This window comes from Lineus longissimus, chromosome 10, assembly GCF_910592395.1.
Source record: "Lineus longissimus chromosome 10, tnLinLong1.2, whole genome shotgun sequence".
In the NCBI taxonomy this organism is placed as follows: Eukaryota; Metazoa; Nemertea; class Pilidiophora; order Heteronemertea; family Lineidae; genus Lineus; species Lineus longissimus.
In genome coordinates this window covers 15,343,620-15,367,317 of record NC_088317.1, presented here as the reverse complement: position 1 = coordinate 15,367,317, position 23,698 = coordinate 15,343,620, and the positions used below count along the sequence as shown (strand labels likewise).

At 40.2% G+C, this 23,698-nt stretch overlaps 2 protein-coding genes across 8 annotated transcripts in view; both read right to left on the bottom strand.

Moving 5' to 3' along the window:
* The window catches only part of LOC135494917 (peripheral plasma membrane protein CASK-like), a 399,974-nt gene extending 397,054 nt beyond the window's left edge, over window positions 1–2,920 (bottom strand). For all 3 annotated transcript variants that reach the window (XM_064783248.1, XM_064783249.1, XM_064783251.1), the window contains exon 1: window positions 2,779–2,920. The gene's annotated coding sequence lies outside the window, so the exon portion shown is untranslated. The remainder of the gene's footprint in view (window positions 1–2,778) is intronic.
* A 7,368-nt stretch (window positions 2,921–10,288) lies between these two features.
* LOC135494247 (unconventional myosin-XVI-like) overlaps window positions 10,289–23,698 on the bottom strand; it is a 145,768-nt gene continuing 132,358 nt past the window's right edge. For 4 of the 5 annotated variants that reach the window (XM_064782096.1, XM_064782098.1, XM_064782100.1 and 1 more), the window contains 4 exons: window positions 17,536–17,598; window positions 15,517–15,620; window positions 15,058–15,162; window positions 10,289–13,432 (listed from right to left, as the gene is read on the bottom strand). In XM_064782096.1, the coding sequence (XP_064638166.1) occupies window positions 13,313–13,432; window positions 15,058–15,162; window positions 15,517–15,620; window positions 17,536–17,598 (392 nt within the window). In that variant the 3' untranslated portion in view covers window positions 10,289–13,312. The remainder of the gene's footprint in view (window positions 13,433–15,057; window positions 15,163–15,516; window positions 15,621–17,535; window positions 17,599–23,698) is intronic. The other variant, XM_064782099.1, reaches the window with a different exon arrangement.

Sequence of the window (23,698 nt, the reverse complement as noted above, 5' to 3'; positions counted from 1 at the left end):
TGTTAAATATCTTGCATATGCTGGCTCAGGGAATGCACGAAAGAATATAGCCTTGACTGGGATTCAGATGGTCGTTCCACTGCTCTACTGTTAAACCATCAAGGTTCAAGAGCTGTGTAACACCATCATTATCGCCAAAGGAGATAATTTCACATTTTTGTCCAACCGAACATATTTGGCAACAGAATATTTAAATACAGTATGCGAGTTGGACAAGCATTTTCCTACAATTTTTGTATCTGATAGTACCAAACAGTTCACACAAGTCATTTACGGTTACCATGAATAAAAAGAATGTTTTCTATTCTTGTGTTTTAACCATGAAAAGTTTTCATCAAGGCAACATTCCTCAATATTGTTATAAAGAAGTTCAGGGTGGCCTCTGACAACTTCACATCGTAATGACGTCTAGCAATTTAGTGAGCAAAATTATCTACAGCTGAGAACCATAGCTGCGCTACCATTAAATATTTACAAAACTCTTTGCCATAAAAATGGTTTTACAATTATAAAATCAACAATATTTGAAATAGAATGTTATTGTAAACAAATTAATTTACGTTTGAAATGACTTCAATGAACAGCCAAAACTATGCATTGACCGATCAATTGTATTATTGATTAATTAACGTTAATTGTGTGAGGGGATATAAGAATACAATAAACAAATTAACCAATAAACAATAACTATAATAACTACAATTAACACAAACAATAATCTTACCACATCTATTTACCTGATCAGCAATCAATAGATGACATGCACACTTAACTTCACGGCTGGCTAAGTAATGGACAGTGACTAAGGTAGGAAGTAAACATCACATTGTGATGAGTATTATTATATGAAACAAACAACTAACACTAGTTAGGCTAATAGCTATTCTAGAATCTATCATAGAATAACTTACACAAGTTAGGCTAATAGCTATTGAATCTATCACAGAATAAGTTTCTTTTTTTAAATCATTGTGCCACTCCCAATCAATGGCTCAGCAGACTAGGCTTAAAAGAGACACTCTACTTCAAAACTCATCTCTGATGCCAGGAGCCTTGTGAACAACTTTTGATTAATGGGTCCAATTTACAAAATGTAGTTAGAACATACAATGTAACACTAGACAATTTCTACGCAAGTATTGTTAAAATAATGATGTAAAGTAGAGTACTGATACATTTATTGATGATTTAAAATGTTCCAACACTGGAACATGGCAAAGGCCAAAATCTGGGCCATGATGCCTTTCACGATGATAATGATGACTAGCTAGCTGGCTAATTCTTCGTTTAGCAATCAGGAATATTTTTTGTACACAAAAACAATACTACTAGTAGGCCTAATGTCAGGGTAGTCTAGTAGGTAGCTGGCTGAAGTAAGTTCTTAAACCAAGTGATCATCACCTAAGGCATGTAAGGTACATCTTGACAATATCATTTGGGAGGTCTCTTATGACAGAATGTACTACTCTACTCTAGCTACATAACTCAATTGTTAAATCTGTACGAACAATGAACTGGATGGAAGGTACCAGAGAATCATAATTAATACCAGTATACAAGGCTCCTAGATAATACTGCATTTACTAGATTGATCGACCTTATCGAAGAAGTTAGCTTGGATGCTGACCAGCCATCGTTTCACCTGGAACAAAGGATCACAGTGACTTGGCATTTTCGAAACTTTGCTTAGGCCCTCAGACTTGTTCCGAGTGTGCCCTTTTGTTCTGTTTGGCTTGTCCTTGTTCTTTGTCGAAAAGGTCCATTAGCATCATACAAGAGTCTGGGGTGGAGCTATGAATCAGATTGTGATAAGTTGCTCCTCCAAACCATCCACTGCAACCCCACCGCTCTCCTGCCCAACTCTTTCAGAGCTTTAAATGAACCTAGGGACAAAGTTTCTGTGACCAGTCAGTGTCAGTCTCATCAACTCACAGTAAACTTAATATGAAACGTAATCAGTGGTATTAGAACTCAAAAGATTGATAGATACTTCATCACCACAGCAACACCAAAGTTCTGATATCTTGATCATTTTTCTGTATAAAGTCAGGTTCAGGCTAAACCAGGGTCTCGGCGAGTTTCACTTTCAGATACCATGCTTTCTCTGACTTCTCAGTCTAATCATTTCACCGTAAAATTATGAAGATGTACAGTAGAACCTCCAGTATAAAGGACACCCTAGGGACTGACAAGCGCAGTCCTTAATAGGAAGATGGGAACGAGTTTACAATCCCCGATCACACCCCAAAAAAAGGTCATCGGTTGACTAACCAAGCACCACTGTTCAATGGATTTATAGTTGAATGCGATCAAACTACGTCATTTCCGATCGGGGATTCTAAAGTTTAGCCGGAAGATGTCCTGATTAGAGAGGTTAAATCAAATGGAAATCAAATTGAATGGAAACCACTTTGGGACCAAAACTAGCGTCCTTCAAATAAAAGAGAGGTTGTCCTTAGAGAGATGTCCGATACGGGAGGTCCCACTGTATTATATATTGTAATAAGCGGTGGACTGATTTACTTTTACTGGGTATTACAACTCAGATCACTGTTGATATATACTTCACCAACCAAAAAACATTACTGGGCACTTTGCCACCAACCCCTGCCATTCACTCAACAATCGTACACGAGTACACGACAACACTACATATATACAATGTATACCATAACGCGAGTCACTGTACAAAATGTACATTACAGCGCGCGAGACGAGTGACACTTGAACATTTTACCCTAATTTGAGGGCTGCTAAAGCAAATATTACGTCACATACCAAGTGGAAAACTTATGTGCATAATCTGTAACTAATCCACTATCTATTACACTAGTTAATCCGTGCACTGAAGCTTTAATCCGTTTAACAAAAGGGTTTATAAAGGTGTCAATTAGGCAATTTCAATCAAGACGCCATGAAAACGGAAGTGGTAAGCGGAATTGTGGGGAAAAAAGAACATCGCAAGCAGTATCGCCATCTGATGAGAGCAAATTAAACTAAATGATTTACTAGAGAGGTTGCGCATCATTTAAGACTCCCACTCCGACTTCAACTTTGAGAGTGAATTACTGTCATCTCGTGACAACTTCAATTCAAATGAAGTGGGGAACGTTTTCATATTGATAAACTTCGTGTACATGTACAAGGATTTTAAAGTTCCAGATCGGACCTGTTCATAGCGGCCTATAAGGAGGAAATTATGAAGTCGTATTCCAAGTCTTAGTGGTTGCCTACGACTTGGATGACGACTTCATCATATCCGTCTTATTACAGGTCCAATTTGGAATTTCAAAAATACAGGTAATTGGTCAATATGAAAGCGTTCAACAATTTAGTTAAATTGAAGATTTCACTAAATGACTGTCAGCCTCAAACTCAGTTGAAGTCGGAGTTGGGGTCGTAATGGTGCGCAACCTCTCTACTATTTCACCAGTCTCCTCCATTCACTCATTACAGAGACTGGTATATACTTGACGGCATCTAGATTAGGGGGCGTCGGCTTCCGGTGTCCGGGTCAAGTGTTTCTCACAAAGATTGGCAACCTCGAGCCAAGGAATACCAGCGCGCTCGGTATTGACAGTGTATACACGGCTCGCCTCGTATGTATGGTATGGTAAATCAACGAGGCCTCCTCGACCCCCCGCAGCGCGGCGGACGGATAGGGTCGAGGTTACCTGGACTATTTAACCACTCTCTTGATTTACCTATAAGTCTAATAGACAGCGGCAACGGCCGCCTGCAGCGCCACCACACGGGGTCTAATTGTATTAGGCTAAGATAAGGCCAGCTAACCAATCAGGTCATTGTTTCGTCAACCAATCATTTTCTCTATAGGCACCTCGCACTTCGTCCCTTTTGGGGACAAAGTATAGGTCATTTATTGTCCTGTCTTGTCTCCGGGTATGGTTGTGACTTTGTGTCTGGTGTTTTAGTCTCTTTGGTGGAATGAGGCAGGGCATTCTTGTCCTTGATGGTATTTGGGACAAATGAGTATCTGTGTTGGTCGCTTCTGGATTTGATGTGTTCAACACAACCTCTCTGGTGGAGCCTTGGTCTATATACATTTGTACTAGTATTGGATAATTAAGACTTACTGCTTAGAGGTGGAGCATATGATGCCAGCATGATTCCTTTACTTCCAGTCCACATGTCCTGGGGAGCTTTCTCAATCCAGGCCATCCCTATTGCCAACGCTTCTATTTCTTGCAATAATTTTCACAAAGTGGCCCTTGGTCTGCCATGTTGTCTGCCTTGCAGATTCCAAACTGAAGGCAAGCCTTATCATCATCATCATCACCATCATCATATTTCAGATTTTATGACCGTTTTCCTGTCTTTCACCGCCCCACTGGAAGTACAGAAAAAATTGGGATCGCGAGGTGGTAGTTTCGTGCGTTAGGATAGCTTGGCATTCTTCCTCTCTGTACATACTTCTATATATTTACAAATACAGGTGGATGTCCATCACACATAGTTCTCAAAGATAGTGGGGCTATCACCCCACCATCGGCCCAACCCCACCTTGTAATATGGTGCCAACACTAACTAAAGCCTGTGGCAGGCTGTTCCAGTCATTTGGCATGGATGAAATAAAGTCTTTGAAAGGTAGTTTGGGTTGAGACAATGTCGTTGATTGCCCTGGGTTGATTGCCAGCTGGGTAGACACTGTCATGGCTGCATTTGAAATAACTCATCTTTGACTGAGCCAGGGTGAGAATACTATCTCTGATCATAGTCAACCAGGGTGAGAACACTGAATTTAGAGAGTGGAGCCAGGCCGAGTATACTGTCTTTCGATAGTGAGCCAGGCTGAGTATACTGTCTTTTGATAGTGAGCCAGGCTAAGAATACTGTCTTTTGATAGTGACCCAGGCCAGGCCGAGTATACTGTCTTTTGATAGTGAGCCAGGCTGAGTATACTGTCTTTTGATAGTGATACTGTTTTTTGATAGTGAGCCAGGCCAGGCCGAGTATACTGTCTTTTGATAGTGAGCCAGGCCGAGTATACCATCTTTTGATGGTGAGCCAGGCCGAGTATACTGTCTTTTGATGGTCAGCCAGGTTGATTATACTGTCTTTTGATAGTGAGCCAGGCTAAGAATACTGTCTTTCGATAGTGAGCCAGGCCGAGTATACTGTATTTGATAGTGAGCCAGGCCAAGTATACTGTCTTTTGATAGTGAGCCAGGCCGAGTATACTGTCTTTTGATAGTGAGCCAGGCCGAGTATACTGTCTTTTGATAGTGAGCCAGGCCGAGTATACTGTCTTTTGATAGTGAGCCAGGCTGAGTATACTGTCTTTTGACAGTGAGCCAGGCCGAGTATACTGTCTTTTGATAGTGAGCCAGGCTGAGTATACTGTCTTTTGATAGTGAGCCAGGCTGAGTATACTGTATTTGATAGTGAGCCAGGCCGAGTATACTGTATTTGATAGTGAGCCAGGCCGAGTATACTGTCTTTTGATAGTGAGCCAGGCCGAGTATACTGTATTTGATAGTGAGCCAGGCCGAGTATACTGTATTTGATAGTGAGCCAGGCCGAGTATACTGTATTTGATAGTGAGCCAGGCCGAGTATACTGTCTTTTGATAGTGAGCCAGGCCGAGTATACTGTATTTGATAGTGAGCCAGGCTGAGTATACTGTATTTGATAGTGAGCCAGGCCGAGTATACTGTATTTGATAGTGAGCCAGGCCGAGTATACTGTCTTTTGATAGTGAGCCAGGCCGAGTATACTGTCTTTTGATAATGAGCGGGCGGAGTATACTGTCTTTTGATAGTGAGCCAGGCTGAGTATACTGTCTTTTGACAGTGAGCCAGGCCGAGTATACTGTCTTTTGATAGTGAGCCAGGCCGAGTACACTGTCTTTTGATAGTGAGCCAGGCCGAGTATACTGTCTTTTGATAATGAGCGGGCGGAGTATACTGTCTTTTGATAGTGAGCCAGGCCGAGTATACCGTCTTTTGATAGTGAGCCAGGCTGAGTTGAGTATACTGTCTTTTGATAGTGAGCCAGGCTAAGAATACTGTCTTTTGATAGTAAGCCAGGCTAAGAATACTGTCTTTCGATAGTGAGCCAGGCTGAGAATACTGTCTTTCTATAGTGAGCCAGGCCGAGTATACTGTCTTTTGATGGTGAGCCAGGCCGAGTAAACTGTCTTTTGATGGTGAGCCAGGGCGAGTATACTGCCTTTTGATAATGTCAAATGATGAGTGGGCCATGAATACTGTCTGCTGATTAGCAGCTAAATGTTGTACCACCATGCAGCTCACCAGAGTTCTTTGAATGATACTTAACCACTGTAGACATCTTTACACGATAGAGGGCAACAAACCCAATTGGTGCATAATCGAAGTGGCACACAAAAACTGCTCATCCCACCTTGGAAGAAAGAATACTCTCTGGAAAGAACTCCACCTGTAGAACGAATGCATGCTGAAGAAGAAGAAGATACAGAACTTATCTACTGCACTAGTATGGTTTGCTCTGCATTTAAAAAGAAAGAAGTATTTCAATACATATACATTTTATTATTTTAATAGCTGTGTCAAATGTACATCATTGTTGATATTATTATTATTATTTAGGATTCATGGTCGCATTATCTTCATTCCCATTTTCAAGAATTAACAATGTACCTAATCTTACATTAATGCACATTAACTAATTTAATGCACCTTAATCAATTAATTAATGTAAATTAATGTACTGATCACATTAATAATGTAAATTAATGTACTCGATTACATTAGTGTACTTAATTGCATTGATGTACTTAATTAACGTACTTAACATGCTCAAGTACTTTACTCACAGTGGTGTGAGTTAGGTAATTAATGATTAATTCTTGTCATAACACAACGTACATAGTTTAAATGTTGATGAATAGATGACAAATATGCATACTGTGACAGTAATACTACCATTTGGCCCATCAAAAAAATCAGTGCCCAGTCTTCTGGCAAACAAATTTAAATTTAAAATTGGTCCTCTATTGGGAATGAAGACACAAATCAAGCTAAAAGACTTGTCAACCAATACCTATAATCTCCCAGTCTGTAACAGGAAAACATTAAGTATATTTTTTATGTCTAATTGTGCGCCTCTCTAAATTGTCAACTGAAAATACTTTGATTTTTGAAGGGTTATTAGTTTTTTATATCAACATCTTTATCCAGAGTTTTCGGAACAAGCTGGGTTTGGTTATTTGAGCTTATTTAGTAAGGAGCAGTGAGTTTGGCCATATGGAGGGTGTTCTCGACTTGAAGGGTTGTATTTGTGGGTTTGGGGTGGCAATGGTGGATGGTTTTTCTCCTGTGGTGATCATAGGGCTTAAATGATGTGGAAGCTCTCACACGATACTGCACATGTAAAGTGATTTAAGGTTATATGAGTTGATTAGGAGCTGTTTATACTGACATTCAGTTTTGTTGTAGAGTTTGTAAAAAGGGAAAGTTTTATTTGGACAGTTTGAGGTTTGGAGGTGAGAGGTGAGAGGATGCATTGCTTATGAAGGCAATGCGTCCTCTCACATTGTGCTGCAGATGTTAAATGGATGAAGCGGATACAAGTTGATTGGTTCTGTTTGTACTCACATTCAGATAGAAATGTCGTGGAATATCGGACAGTTGTGGTTGACGAGAAGAAGGATGCATTGATGTGATTTTGTCCCTGCTGCATTTGGGCACTGGAATGTGCTGTATGCACTGACTTCATAATTGCAAGAAGTTTGGTGCATGTCATGTTGTGGAACTTTCTGGCATGAAACATTGCACTTGTGAATGTTTTTGGGTATGATACGGCTGCTTCAAATCGTTGACCAAATCATGAAATGAGCAGAGTGAATGCAGGTCGGGCCTAGGCCCACAGTAGTACTACTTACTTGACTTCAAGCTCGGTGTCATTAATTACTACAAGCCGCCCAAAGAATACACACGCATTCCTAATTGGCTTATGTCACTTGAAACATGGCTCTTTCCACAAACTTACCAGTTACAAGGCGCAAACACCGAAAGTACTGGCCGCTGTGGCTATCATATTTTACCGCACAATGACATGAGCATACACGTGCATACACGAGGTGTACAACGTCATAAAATCGTGTGTGGTGCAACGTCACAAAATTGTGCAATGTCTGCGTCGTCATCGGATCTTCCTAAAAATTATCAGTTCACAATTTCGGACGCGTCATCAGTTTTGATATTCACCGATAAAATCCTTTTTTTCTTCTAAGTCAAATTTCGTCCGCGCTCCTTTTCACCGTAAACTACCTTGAAAATTATTTTGCTGACTATTCCATGCGGTTAAACCGATTGGAGCGGGTTCTATCATAGATAACTGGAGGTCGAAATCCACAACCAGGAATATGACTTATGAAACCATTTGAAGCGGTCCGCAAAAGCCTTCGTCGTGAGGTAGTGCCGCCTGTCGGCGGTTCCGGGACCATTGCGTCAAGACATTCACACAAGAAAACACTGATCACATCCGAAAAAGATTTTCAATCTTGCGACTACTTTCCAAATTCTAGTATTCAGGACAACTTTAAGATGAATTGAAACAGTTCAAAACTGTCTCCACCAAATATTAGAAGAGATAAAAAGATGTTGACCATTCTAAACAAAGAAATATTTTCATCCAACTCCACTCTAAAATGTGTTGCATCAAAACTAATGGTCAATCATAATCCAATGATAAATAATTATTATAACGTAAACATCATGTCATGAGTAATAATTTAATCTTTGACACGAACTGTTAAAACAAGTTTGAATAAACTATTTTTCACCAACTCTTTCCTTTAACCCTTCCACTGTGGGTGACGTGCATAGCATGTCATACCATGTGCCCACCTCAGGTTCCCATGAGGTGCATAGCACATCGACATGTAATGAAATAGAAGATCAATTTATAAGCACTGGGGTGATGCTGCTGGGGAATCATTCAGATACATGTCAATGTCCCTTTAAGCGTTATTATGAGTTATCCCATACTGTTTATTTAGGCCTAGTTATAAGGTGCTTACATGTTTGTAATGTGTGTTGTGTGTGTTTGTAATTATTTATGTAATCGTGTACGGCTTATATTTGTTGGATTTAGTGAATAAAGTCAGTTGTGACTAAGATTTTATACAAGCAGGTCGTTGGCCTTTTTACTTGTTATGTACATGTACGTTTTGATGGTGAAATAGCAGACACCCAACCCAGCCTGTAGAGTTCCATTAAAGAGGTACTTGGGGAACATAAGTTTGATCCAAATACGACAGATGGAGAAACTTTTTAATAGTCGTAGTTCCACCTATCATAAAACCCCGTGTTTTTTCAAGACCTGTGTCTTCGCCGTGTGTAAAAAAACCCGGGGCACACTTACACCTATCAGTGGTGTTAGATAATGGTTAATAGCCCCGGCGACAGGTGCGCTGTAGGTAGGGAGCTCTCCTGTGTTTCTTTCCCGTTGGAGGGGAATTTCGCATGCGCAATACCGAGGCAACTACACCGCAACATCTGTCGCCGGGTCTTACAACTTGCAATTGCCGGGGCTATTCAGATTCCACCTATCAAAAAACCCGTGTTGAACACGGGTCTAAATTAGCCCCCGATTAGCCCCATCGAGCTCGATGTGGCTAATAGACACGATGATTTGACACACGGGTCTATTTAGACACGGCAATTCATAGGTGTAAGCGCAACAGACACAGGGATTTGATAGGTGGAAGTACGACTAATATCATTTGAGGACTCCAACAGATGTCACCACTGGTATGCACTGCCAGTCACTGCACAGCAATAGGGTTCAAAGCCACGGTGGGTAAAGGTATTGGTTTACCTTCGTAACACAATAGAAACAAGGTGCTCCCATTACATTGTTGGAGGGGTGCAATTGGAAAAAAATAATAAATATGGGCCTTAAAGCCTCTCAAAATGAACTAATCTTTTGTCTGTTTCCTCTTATCATTTCCTCTCCTGGTAAGCAAGTATTTTACTTTGGCAAACTGGTACCTTTGCCCACTGTGAAAGCTAGTAAAGAAATTTACACTGGAACTAATGTACAAACTTTGAAGTGTGACAATAACTCTTGAACTATGAAGTTTTTGGTCACAAGCCGGTGTAGCGCAAGGTGGTGGTACAATAGATTACCATACTCCTCCAGTATATGTGACTCGCTCTACCAAAACTAGGCGCTTGTCGCATCTGAACTTGACAGGTTGATACGGACTTGTTGTTCATTTCCCTATTGTAGACCTTTTGTGAAATCTATTACAAACTGATTTGGTCACATTTCACAAAAGGTCTACAATAGGGAAATGAACAACAAGGCCGTATCAACCTGGCAAGTTCCGAGATGCGACAAGCGCCTAGTTTTGGTAGAGCGGGTCACATATGGTGAGCCAGCTGATATCGCGGTTTTCTCCATGATTGCAACTACAATTGGTCCGATGAATTAGGTCAATTAACAGGTTATCAGATGGTAGCACATGCAAAGATCAATACATCTTTAAAACAAATGCAAAAATGTAAAGATTCAAGGTACCGTACCTTATTTCATGCCTTTCCATTTGTTCCGGCAAACATTTACAAAGAGTATATTGACTTTTTCAAACAATATGTAACAGCCAATCACTGGCCTACGAGAAATAGTTCAGTTGCTCTGAACTATTTCATAAACATAGCCTAAGGCTGTTCTTTTTAGAGGTACCTCAAATGAAACCAAAGCAATGAAGTGAAAAATTGGCTTTCCATTAACACTGTCCAAATTCCACTTTACCAACACTATAGCATCATCAAATTCTATACAACTTGCAAGCATGCAGATTATGCAGATATTCACTTTTTACAAATATACACCACTTTCGTTTTCACACCAATACCATTGCCGTAAGATGGAATAACACTGGCCCCAAGATGGGGTGATTTAGTCCAATACAGTTTCCTCCCCACAGCTTGAACCATAGAATTAAGTGATCTATTTTAACTGAAACACCATACAAAATGATGTTAAAAGATAACTCAATGTGCTAAACTTATCATTGTTTAACCCAAGTAAGATGGGGGGATTGGGGGCAATTTCACCCCAGGGCCAATGTCACCCCACTTTACTGTGCCAATTTACATTGCATCAACACTTTGGCCACTTCCGTGCAACCCTTGTTCCAGCACTCAATTTTCCAACTGGTAATTTTTGTTGAGAAATGTGCAAGTATAAAGTTTTTGGAGCTCAAATAAAACATATGCCACTTGACTTCCACAACAAGAAAATTTAGTATCTAAATTCTTAATACAAACATTTCCACAAGTACTGGCTCAATAATTTAAAAAATGTTCATGACAATACTTTTCTTTGACCCATTTCATGCACTTGCCCACATATCAGAGCAAAAAATCATCATCAAATTTGAACAATTTATTACAACTTAATATTGTCCCCCCTTGTTGGCATCAAAGCTTTTATATACTATCAGCCATGAGACACGGCTTTGCACATATTTCATGTTTATCATCTGACAAAATTGATAAAATCTATACTGCAACTACTCGAATAGCTTTTGAAGCATAACCAGTACCATTACAAACTGCACTCCAACTACATGATACAATGCATTGCTATGCTTATGAATGCCAATCTGTCGTATGATAAAAATGCTCTAAAAGGCACTATGAATGATTACTTATATCACTTCAATATAATTAAGAAACAGAACTTTGCATGTTACAATCTGAAATGAAACCACTAAAGGCAATCTTCTTCCAACATAGATCAGTATCGCCAACTATATTCATTTATATCTATCTACATTCATTAGCAATACCTTACTCAAAATCCATCATCTTAAAGAGAGCAATGAGTTTTTGCTTTACTGCATTAACAAACGACCTGACGAGCAGGTTACAGACACGGAGAATGAATTGTCCACACCAAAAATTGTTTGCAAACCACTCAAATGCTTGTGGCTGCATGGTTATTTCCTGTGGCAGGACATTTTTATACCCAGTTTAACCCTGAAAAAAGATGGTAGCATTCTGAATGTAATAATTTTGCATTCCCACGAGTAAACCTGGGTTAGCAAACTGTTTCATAAGTCTTATAGCTATAGAAGTTAGACTTGTTGGGACTTTGTATCTGGTGTACAAGGAACCTTTGGTTGGACCACAAATTCAAGTGCTATCCTATCTCATTCTATGTTATCTATGATATCTTGAATAAAATAAAATACTGAAACAGACTTCAAATGACTTTAGCTGGCCACATACTCCATTGGATACACAATTCATAAAAAAACGTTTTACAAGGTTATCGTGTGTTTATTTACAAGTACAGATCACATTGTTTATTGGTCTGATTTATGAAAATGTATGACCAAGTATGGGAACGGGTGTCAGTCACAGCAACGTCCATAAACTTTCCAATTGTTTTTATATAAAGCCGGGGTGAACGCTTAAGTAATTTCCCTGATTTCAAAGTATTTTTGATTTTGTATTATTATCACTGTGTCTCTGTCCATACCGTAACATTGGTCCTTATTTGTTACATGTTGTTCCTTCTTAGTTTTTGGTTCAATTGAAAACAAACTTTAGCTCCTCAGCAACCATATGTCCCTTGGTAACCATAGTTCACATGGTAACCATTTTGAAATTTTGTCAGCTGTTGTACAAATATATCACCAATTGCAATTGCAAACAAAACTGCAGTGTGCATCTTCATGCTATAAAGGTAGAGTTGTACTCCTTGGATAATGATACACATACATGTACATGGTGTATTTGTCAATTGAATTTAGAGACTGGCCCACTATGCTTGTCTTTTTTGTTTACAGAAATGTGACAGACAGCTAAAAGAACTGCCCTTACTTGCAAAAATATGCGTCTAAAATGCTTATTTCTGGTCCGAATTAGAAAGTTCAAAGCTTTGTTGAGAGCTGTGGTCTAGATCTTTCCATTTCTGCTATCAAATTTAACCCTTTTCAGAAGGAGAACAGACGTCACATCCCTGCGTTCAGGGTTAATCCATGGAAGCAACACAAACATCAAAATGACAACGAAAGTACTTTATGAAATATCAAAATCCAAAAATACTAAGTACATGTACACTTCTCAGTATCATTTCTGGGCTTGGAAATAATTCCACGACTCATATATTCATTCTAGATGTACACAGACATGGAGGTCTGTGTACAGACAAAAGTGCCTCAAACAAAAACCTTGTCATAGAATTATCCTCAAACACTCACACCACTGCCAATTCACATATTACATCCTCCATCATATTGCTTCAACTGAAAATGCATCAGATCTAATAATAAACCAATACATTTTTCTGCCTAACTTGAATCTCCAGAGTCCATTTTCTTCCTCAAGAAAATCTCACGTTTCCATTCAGGCATCGATGCTAGTTTTTCCATCTCTTGTTCCTTAATTTTCTTTTCTTGTTCAACTGGGGCCTGAAAGAAAGAAAGATTATTTTTATTGTGTAACTGAAAGAAATGCAGACAAATCCAACCTTAGTCCAATAAAATACCTTCACTGAATAGGCTGACAACAATCTCCTCAATGCGAGGAATACTGGCCAAACGACACCAACCCAACCACAAAGCTCTGGGGCTCTGAACCTTCTCCCTAAATACATGTCCACATGACCCACCCTGACCACAAAGCTCTGGGGTTCTGTACCTGCTCCCTAATGAAGAATAGAGAATAAGAATAGCCACATGACCCACCCTGACCACAAAGCTCTGGGGCTCTGTACCTGCTCCCTAATGAAGAATAGAGAATAAGAATGGCCACAGGACCCACCCTGACCACAAAGCTCTGGTGCTCTGTACCTGCTCCCTAATGAAGAATAGAGAATAAGAATGGCCACAGGACACCAACCCGACCACAAAGCTCTGGGGCTCTGTACCTGCTCCCTAATGAAGAATAGAGAAGAAGACTGGCCACAGGACACCAACCCGACCACAAAGCTCTGGGGCTCTGTACCTGCTCCCTAATGAAGAATAGAGAGGAATTATACTGGCCACAAGGCCCACCCTGACCACAAAGCTCTGGGGCTCTGTACCTGCTCCCTAATGAAGAATGGAGAGGAATACATGACCACAAGACCCACCTGATGACAAAGCTCTGGGGCTTTGTACCTGCTCCCTAATGAAGAATAGAGAGGAGTACTGGCCACAAGGCCCACCTGACGACAAAGCTCTGGGGCTTTGTACCTGCTCCCTAATGAAGAATAGAGAGGAGTACATGACCACAAGACCCACCTGACGACGAAGCTCTGGGGCTTTGTACCTGCTCCCTAATGAAGAATAGAGAGGAGTACATGACCACAAGACCCACCTGACGACAAAGCTCTGGGGCTTCGTACCTGCTCCCTAATGAAGAATAGAGAGGAGTACTGGCCACAAGGCCCACCTGACGACAAAGCTCTGGGGCTTCGTACCTGCTCCCTAATGAAGAATAGAGAGGAATACATGACCACAAGACCCACCTGACGACAAAGCTCTGGGGCTTTGTACCTGCTCCCTAATGAAGAATAGAGAGGAGTACTGGCCACAAGGCCCACCTGACGACAAAGCTCTGGGGCTTTGTACCTGCTCCCTAATGAAGAATAGAGAGGAGTACTGGCCACAAGGCCCACCCTGACAACAAAGCTCTGGGGCCCTGTACCTGCTCCCTAATGAAGCATAGAGAGGAATACATGGCCACAAGACCCACCCTGACCACAAAGCTCTGGGACTCTGTACCAGCTCCCTAATGAAGAATAAAGATGAATACTGGCCACAGGACCCACCCTGACCACAAAGCTCTGGGACTCTGTACCTGCTCCCTAATGAAGAATAGAGAGGAATTATACATGGCCACAAGGCCCTACTTGACAACAAAGCTCTGGGGCTCTGTGGTGGAACTCTCTAGAACAGCTGACTATGTTACCAAAAACCTACTGAATGTTTAGCGTGCACCTCAAAATTGCAAACGCAGAAGAAAAAGAAGTTAATTTTGACCTGCTGAGCATCAGTATAGACATAAGTACCCCTGAGTCGCGCTGTATCAAAATAGTTGCCTGATTGTGTACCTGCATGACCTTCTTTTCCTGTTCCTTTCTCTCTATAATCTTCTTCTTCCATTCTGGAATATTCTTCCATTTGGCTGCTTCCTGATCCTGGACAGCTTTCTCTTCCTGAAGATGAAAGAAAAGATGCGCTTTTAAGACAATGGGCGAGCAGACTCTTGATCAATCCCTGTACCTTTTTTAAGGCTAGTACAAATGTTGTTACTACAATGCCAACTGATAAAAGGGCCAGCTAACAGAGCTAGCCAATGACTGGGTTAGTTTATAGAAATGGGCATCTCTGACATTGTTTTAGTGCCAAAGACAATGAGCAAGGCATTAAACATTCATAAGAACAAGACTAAAATCAATTCTTTTTCTTGGCCTTGAAGACCACAACACCATCACAGTAGTGTGGTGAGCAAGGACTTTGTCCATGGAAAAGATATCAAAGAAACTCGTAATTGTATCTTCCTTCCTTACCAAATATTTGTCGACAATTTCCTTATTTTTCTTCTCCATAAGTGGTCTCTTCCACACGGGGCAGTTATCTGGTATCCGCTGATAGCCAGGAAGTTGCGTCACATCTGAAACGAGCAGAAACATGGGTAATATTTACTTCCTGTAATGGTTTTAATTGACAATTGTGGCATGGGGACCCAGCACTGGCTGAAACTCAGCTAGATCTAGGCTCATAGAAGGCACCACTAATAGACCAAAACAACATCCAAACTGATACTTAGGTTTTTAAAGTGACAACGTCTTTTGAGCTACCAGACCAAGAAGTATAATTACATGCAAAATCAGGCAGTTCTAATTGGTTTTTTTGCAACTTTAAGACACCTAACTACTAATATTTTTGCTGCACCAAGGATTAAAGTTCTTTTACTGAGTAACCTTAGCTTTCAAACAAATAGAAATTGCATGCAAAATAATACTGATATAAATTAAAACTTTGATGGTGTTTAAATAAATATTGTAATAAAGTAATAATGATGATTGAATAAACATGACAGTGAAGAAAATGAAAGTTCATCAAAAGCAAAATCAAATCTTGGTATGCATAAAGCATGAAGATTGCCAACCCTCCCCACCCATCACTCCCTACATGTAGTTCTGCACCAACATTGGGGAACATCTTGGTCTCCTGGTTTTTCTCTATCCAACATGTCCAAGATATACCCTTGAAGATGTTTTATCACAGTTACCTTGCCTTTGGAAGGAAGCTGAACAGGCATTAATCCAAGTTGAATGGCACAGGGGGGTCATTCATTAAATCATGTTCACAGTGTCTACAGGTATAAAGCATTCATGGTTTAACATTGAATTGTGTTAAACAAGACAAAGAATTTGATGGTCAAACCAAAGTTTGACAAAGAAGAATTTGAGTAATTCAATCCTGGTAATTAACAACGTGAGATAAGTCACAATTGATTGTAAACATTGCTTAATGGACAACCTCTCGTAATGAAAATTTTGAAGCAATCATGGATACAGTATTAAAATACTCACCTCGGAAGTCATACATTTGAAACAACATTGCAAAACTTACCTGGAAAGTCAGGGTCATAGCTTGGATCATTCATACATGTAGCATGGGCAGAATTAATTTCCAATTGGGAAGGAGCTTCAGAGGGCGGGGATGGCATGCAGTGCATTTAATGGTTTATCACACTGTTAGCTAACTGAATGCAACCTAACACACACAGAATAGTGTTTCACTGGCACCCCATGGACAATGCCTTTAATCAAGGACTTGATACAGAACTTAAGGTCTTGGTTATCTCACCAAACATTGCCAGAGTAATGATAAAATTTAGACAGCTGAGGTATTGGGTGAAATGAAAGCTACACCCAAGCTGTGTTTGGCGAGATAACCTGGCACAAAACATCTTTAAGTACACTGACATGTGATTCTCACTGCTTCTTTATTTTGCACCAACCAAAAGCGGTAATAGTTGCCAAACCTTAACCGCTGCTGCCAGAACAAGGCACAGTGCTTCATGCACTGTAAACCGTGCTACATTGTAACCAAGGTGTCTTAGAATGACTCTTTTACAGCCCAGAATTAGATGGATACATTTCATGATTTAAGCCTTTTTGCTAAAGATACAGCTCTCATCAATGCTTGGGGGAGGTCTAGCGTCTGATTCATGTTTCAGATTTGGAAGTTAATTTACGTTCCACGAAGGATTTTGTCAGTATGCCAACCTATTGCTGCTGGTCATGCATGCATCATCCCAGCTCTGTTCCTACGAACTGTAGAGGCAGAGTTAGACAAGTGATACGCAGCCCTGATTACGAAACATGCAATGTGGGTGAGGACATCGTGATAGGCTCCCTGTAAACATGGTGAAGGCCAAGAATTCTAGGATTCAAGCTATGACCCCAACATCACTCAAATATCATTCAGAAATGATCAAAATGCATTTAGGTATCAAACAAGGCGTTTTAACCGTGTTAGTGTCACATTTAGTCTCGCCCTCATGGGCAACCTCTTACCTAACTCCGATGTGGCGTTTTCCTGGGGACCGCTCTTAGAACTTGGCATTTTTTTGTTATAACCTGAAGAAGTTAAATTCAAGAGTGCTTTGGGTTAGATGTGCGGATTTAGCAAGCAGGGAAACGTTACGACTTACGGGAAGTGTCCCGTCCTGAAAATTAAAGTGTTAATACTGGATAGACCACAGAAGGAGGGTTGAGATTGTCATCGGTTTTTGTTGTGTTTGTTGTCAAGTGAGGGTGTGTATCACTGCAATTTGTAGTTTGTGGCAACTATGGTGGAGTAGGAACTCTGTTAGATTTTGTAGCTATCATTCATTCCTTGAGACCTTCAAAGATATCCAAGTGTGGATGAAGAATAACACTGCAAGGGAGGACAGAACTGCAATCCTGAGAGACAGACTAATCTTCAATTGAAATACCACCAAACCATCAATAAACCAACATTGCTTTTTATTTCTAACCTCCCACCATGAAGAGAAATTAGTGTGCGTTTGGGTCATACCACAAAGTCCCATAAGTGTGACTTTATTTTTGTCTTCAGCAAATCTCTGATGTAAAGGGCATGCTCACTGAGATGTGACTGCAGCAGTGAAAGGTTGAAAGTTGAATGAGTGCTGATCTGAAGATTGATGTTGACATGAAGTCAACATTTTCTAAACAAACCGGAAAAGCTAACATAATGTCAACAAAATCAATACCTGCCTGGTTTATTATGACTTTTATTGAGATTTTCATCCAATCAAAATAGGCGTAGTTAATTAATTCTGCCAGAAGACCAAGAACTAGTCGATGATTGACACGTATACCTGTATCAAAATGTTGAGACAAGCAGGGAGCAGTCTTTGCCCATTATTGGCTCTGTAACTATTTGGGCAAGTTGTACTGTAGGAGGAAACCGGCCAAATCCTAGCTGCTTAGCACTAAAGCGCAGTGCTTTTCCCTCTAAACTAGATTCCGACACCGCAGAGAATCAGACAATCTTTCATAACTTTAACACTTGTTTGACATCAGTGCACTTACACAAATCACAGTTTTCCAGAAGTTATTGCATTTTAAAACTCACAGTGATGTCTCGAAGAATGAGTCAGATTTGATAATCTGATTTTGGCCAAAAAAACTTTCAAATGAAAGGAAACACTCACCAAATTATAGAATTTCTGGCAAGATACGACAAAATGGTATCTCCGAAGGTAAACAAGAAAGGCTATCTAGGAGAGATTGCAGCTGGAGTGAGTAATGGTATTCCAATCCGTCCAGGAAATGACATCCTTAGACTGAATACCCATATTGTTCCCTTGTCAGTTTTTGGACCTGAGGCGTTGTTCCCATTTTCTCCATAGCGTGTTCCATGGTTTCAACCAATGGGAACATCCAACAAGCCAAAGCAAGGTTCATTTTGTGTGTGGCGCATTACACGGGAACAAGGGAACACAGAACGAGGAAAAACTGCACAATTGAACAGTCTACCGATATGCACCCTTTTTGTCTCTCTATGACCTTTTCATGTAACAAACTTTGACATCATTTGCGTATCATGACAGAAACTATGAAGATACATTTCCCATCTTAATCAAAATTCACTAAATTGAAGAACTTCTGCCTGAATAAAAATTCACGGCATTGAAAAACTAATCTTTCCCAACCAAATCAGATAGGACCATATTGAAAACTTATCTGCCTGCATCAAACTTCATTGCATTGAAAAATTCATCTGCCCAAATGAAACTCAACCGCATTGAAAAACTAATCTCTCTAAGGGTAACTCACGCTAGATAATGCGGCTTGGGGGAGAAAAACATTTAAGGAGAAAGATAGTACTCACCAAACTGCAAAACTTCCAAAGAAAATGTGGCAAATTGTTATCTCAATTACTGCTGAACAAAGAAGAAGTTATCTAAATAGCAGAATGATAGACTGAAGCAAAAACAGACAAGGCTTTGTTGATGTGTACACCGGTACTCCAACCTAGCTCATACACCTCCAGGAAATTACACCCTCACCGTCTCCAGATAAGGATGACAACACAATGACCAGTCTTCTCATAACCGGATGACTCACTCGAAATTTACGTGCAGCCAGTATTGCCTGGAGATCGATATATCAGATGCCGTTCACTGATTTGAGATGTTGCGACACCAATTTCAGTGCAAACTATAGCACAATAGACAAGATAGTAGTTGAACCTAATCCAGAGGAGTTTAATGGTACCCTGGGCTCTGTTTTGGTTCTCCAAGCTCACTTTACAGAGCTAACTCATCAGTCAACATAGACTGATTCTTAAAGCAGGGAGACAGTTGTAGACTAGTTTGATGTATTGCAGAGCACCGAACTAATTGGGAGGAAGTTCATAATCCACATAATGGCTAGGGTCAATTACATCAGTAACATGAGCTACATGTACATGATTATGCAACCTACACCTTCACTTGCTGGAAGAAAAGACAGAACTTTCTAGTACCGTACTGTCTCATAGTTCATTCATGACTATGCTGCCTTCGGGATGGGTCAAGGTGTCATGATTTCATTGAAGAAGTATCTGATAAGTGGATGTGTCTGTGGATGTGAGATGTGAGTTCTCAGACTAACAAACTAAAAATGGAATTCCAGACATTATGATAATTTTTTTTGATTTTGTGGGAAAAAATGTAAATTTCAATTCGATTCAATTACTACAAATTAGATTCATAACATGCCCTTAATCTGAAATTAATCATAATTCAAGATGCATTGGTGATTGTGATTTATTTCGTGTATGCAGTGTATGTAAAATGCGATTTGAAATACATGTTTTTATTATCAGATACATTGTTAATGATATTTTCATCCGCTGCGCGCAATGCAATTCTGCCTAAGAATGACAAAGGCATATGCACAGCCTGTGTTATTATACACAGTGTAGTGCAATTTTCATTCAAGTTACATCGGTCAACTTGATAGGTTCATCATACATTGTAAAGTTTTTACCCCACGTTTGCCCCCAAATCGTACAAGGATATTGTATTTCTGTATAACGGATTAGCAGCAGGTTAAATTGACATTAACTGGAACTGTCTGTAGCTTCGGGAGAGATGCCATTAAAGTTTTAGGTTGCTTAAAGGCATTGATATTGAATCATTTGATGGAGAGGTGTACATTGCATGTTCATTGACATAGAAGGTTTTTATAATTTGATGTGCGATATATCAGACTCATGCCTTTTGCAAATGAAAAGCTTCCCAAGATGAAACGTACAATAAATAGATCTTCTTGATGATGGAGAGGTTAACATTAGATGTTCATTTACATGTCTGTATGATGCTTATTGGTCTGGGTTTTTGCATTTTGCACACGTGAAAAATTGCTTTGTGAAACAATGTAACAATAGTATTGGTTGACAATATGATGCAGAATGTTTATTGATATGACCGTCTGATGTCGGATATGTCAGCCATTATATGCATTTGCAATTGAAGTAATCTTCGATAAAGGGTATAATGCAGTAGAGATGTTTGGTGTGTAACGTGCATATAACCAATCAGACATACAGTTTTGGTCAAAAGTAAAATGCTGTAAATTGCTTGTTAAGCACAACACTCTTTGTCTACAGTCATTATTCAGGGCCATCTATAACTTTTCGGTCCTGCGGGGCAGAACACCATGTTTTGCCCCAAATCTGCATGTCCTTCCCAAGACCCTGTCACAGACAAAGGCAATGAGAGACCCGTTCCCAAAGATAAAGGCAATGAGATACCTGTTCTCACAGACAAAGGCAATGAGACACCAGTTCCCACAGACAAAGGCAATGAGACACCAGTTCCCTCAGACAAAGGCAATGAGATACCCATTCCCACAGACAAAGGCAATGAGATACCCGTTCCCATAGACAAAGGCAATGAGACACCCCTTCCCACAGACAAAGGCAATGAGACACCCCTTCTCACAGACAAAGGCAATGAGATACCCGTTCCGACAGACAAAGGCAATGAGATACCCGTTCCGACAGACAAAGGCAATGACATACCCGTTTCCACAGACAAAGGTAATGAGATACCCGTTCCCACCTCCAAAGGCAATGAGATACCCGTTCCCACAGACAAAGGCAATGAGATACCCGTTCTTACGGACAAAGGCAATGAGATACCCGTTCCCACAGACAAAGGCAATGAGATACCTGTTCTCACAGACAAAGGCAATGAGATACCCGTACCCACAGACAAAGGCAATGAGATACCCATTCCCACAGAAAAAGGCAATGAGATCCCGTTCTCACAGACAAAGGCAATGAGATACCCGTTCCCACAGACAAAGGCAGTGAGATACCCATTCCCACAGGCAAAGGCAATGAGATACCCGTTCCTAACACCCTGTCACAGACAGAGCAAACAAATAATTCCAAAGAATAGAAATAAAGTCTTTTCTAGACTCATCTAACCAACATTACGGAAAATAATTTTGGTTCCATGCATGCTGTCAATGAACTTAAAGACTTACCAGAAAACAACTGTACTAGATCTCCAATGCTCAAATACTTCTATGATACATCAAATCAAACCACGAACAAGCCTATTTGTACTTCCGTATGAATAAGTTATGATTATGATGTGAAAAATATACGCCAAACTGCTATAGGAACTTCCGTGCACGGTTCAACGGTTTATGTAACTTGTCATAACAATGACTGAAACACTGCATTGATTAGCGGTCACGATCTCAAACATTCACTATGCCTGTTTGGGTGTGGCGGCAATACAGATCAAATGGTCTTAGAGAAACACTACACAAGGTACAGTCTTAGTTAAAAGTAAATAGATGCAAGTTTTCATGGCATGGTATGCAGAGACAGTACCACGATATACTGGTGGTTAACCAGAAACACAAAACAGTTTGTGGCCAGGCCGGCAGAGTCCGGTTGCCCCGGATTCCATGTCTACCATCTACCTCACCAAAACTGAGTCATGACCTAGACACCAGACATGCTGATAAAAGCTATCTGAGTCTGTTAATTTTGTTTAAGAAGTCAATTTACAATGGTGCAACCAAGGAAATAAAACACCTGGGCTTACCAGCCAACTTTTATCCATTTAAAGCACGTTAAAGCTATGGACTTTTTCTGGCCTGTTCGTCAAATATTTGAAATTTGTAATTAAATTTTGAAATTTCAAATTGTGGAAATGCGTTGTGGATATGAATTTCAACAATGTCTTAGTGTAGACAGATACATGAGTACTCTAAATACCGAGTTTCAGCAAATTCCTACCCATAACAGCTGCACTATGTGACTGTATACACCTTTCCAGAAATGGGGCGCTGAGTGTCCGAAATAGTGATGTCATAAGGGGAAACTAGGCCTTATGGTGAAGGGACAAAGGAGAAAGTCATGGTTGAGCAACACACTTGAATGCCTTTAATGACGGACAAAGGGGAAAAAGTTAGTTCCAATGCAAGCCACCAATTTCGGGAAGCATGTATATAACTGTTATTCTATTTCCTAGACCACCAGTAATTAGGAATAGCGTATCCCTTTAAATGGATACCTATCCCTGACTACAGCTGACACTACTCAGATGTCAAATGTCTTTCACCTGCGTTTACTCTGGTTTAACGACCCGAGGAGGTAGAAATATATGGAGATCTCTAATGCTGTGATAATATTGAGATTAATTATTGAATCAAGTTTCCTAGAACGCCCCCAGGAAATGTGGTTGGGCTGTCGGAGTGGCGAAGGGGAAACATCAGCGCATTTCACCTCTGAGGTCCCGGTTCAATTCCCGGCACTCATTTGATATAGAGGGCAACACTTAGGTATCGGGATAATATTGGGATAAATGCCCAATACTTGACAGTCATCCACATAGCATGTTTACTCGCATCGTTTTGTGGCTGGAGAGTTCTAGATTTTGATACGGCCGAGTACTTAGCATGCTACATTCCTGTAGTACCGGTACTTTGATTATTGATCTACATTGCCCTGTCGGGAACACTTTAATGGTTCAAACATTGACCAAAGAATATCCTTTCCCCCATAAATGAGTGATCACTTCATCACTCACGAGCACTGTCAACATCAAACACAGAGACCAATGCTGCCATCTACCAGGAATACAAAGACAAGAGAAATGCAAGAAAATTGCTAACGTTATTTCATGCTGCATAAAAAGCTCCCCTAATTGCTTCATAAAAT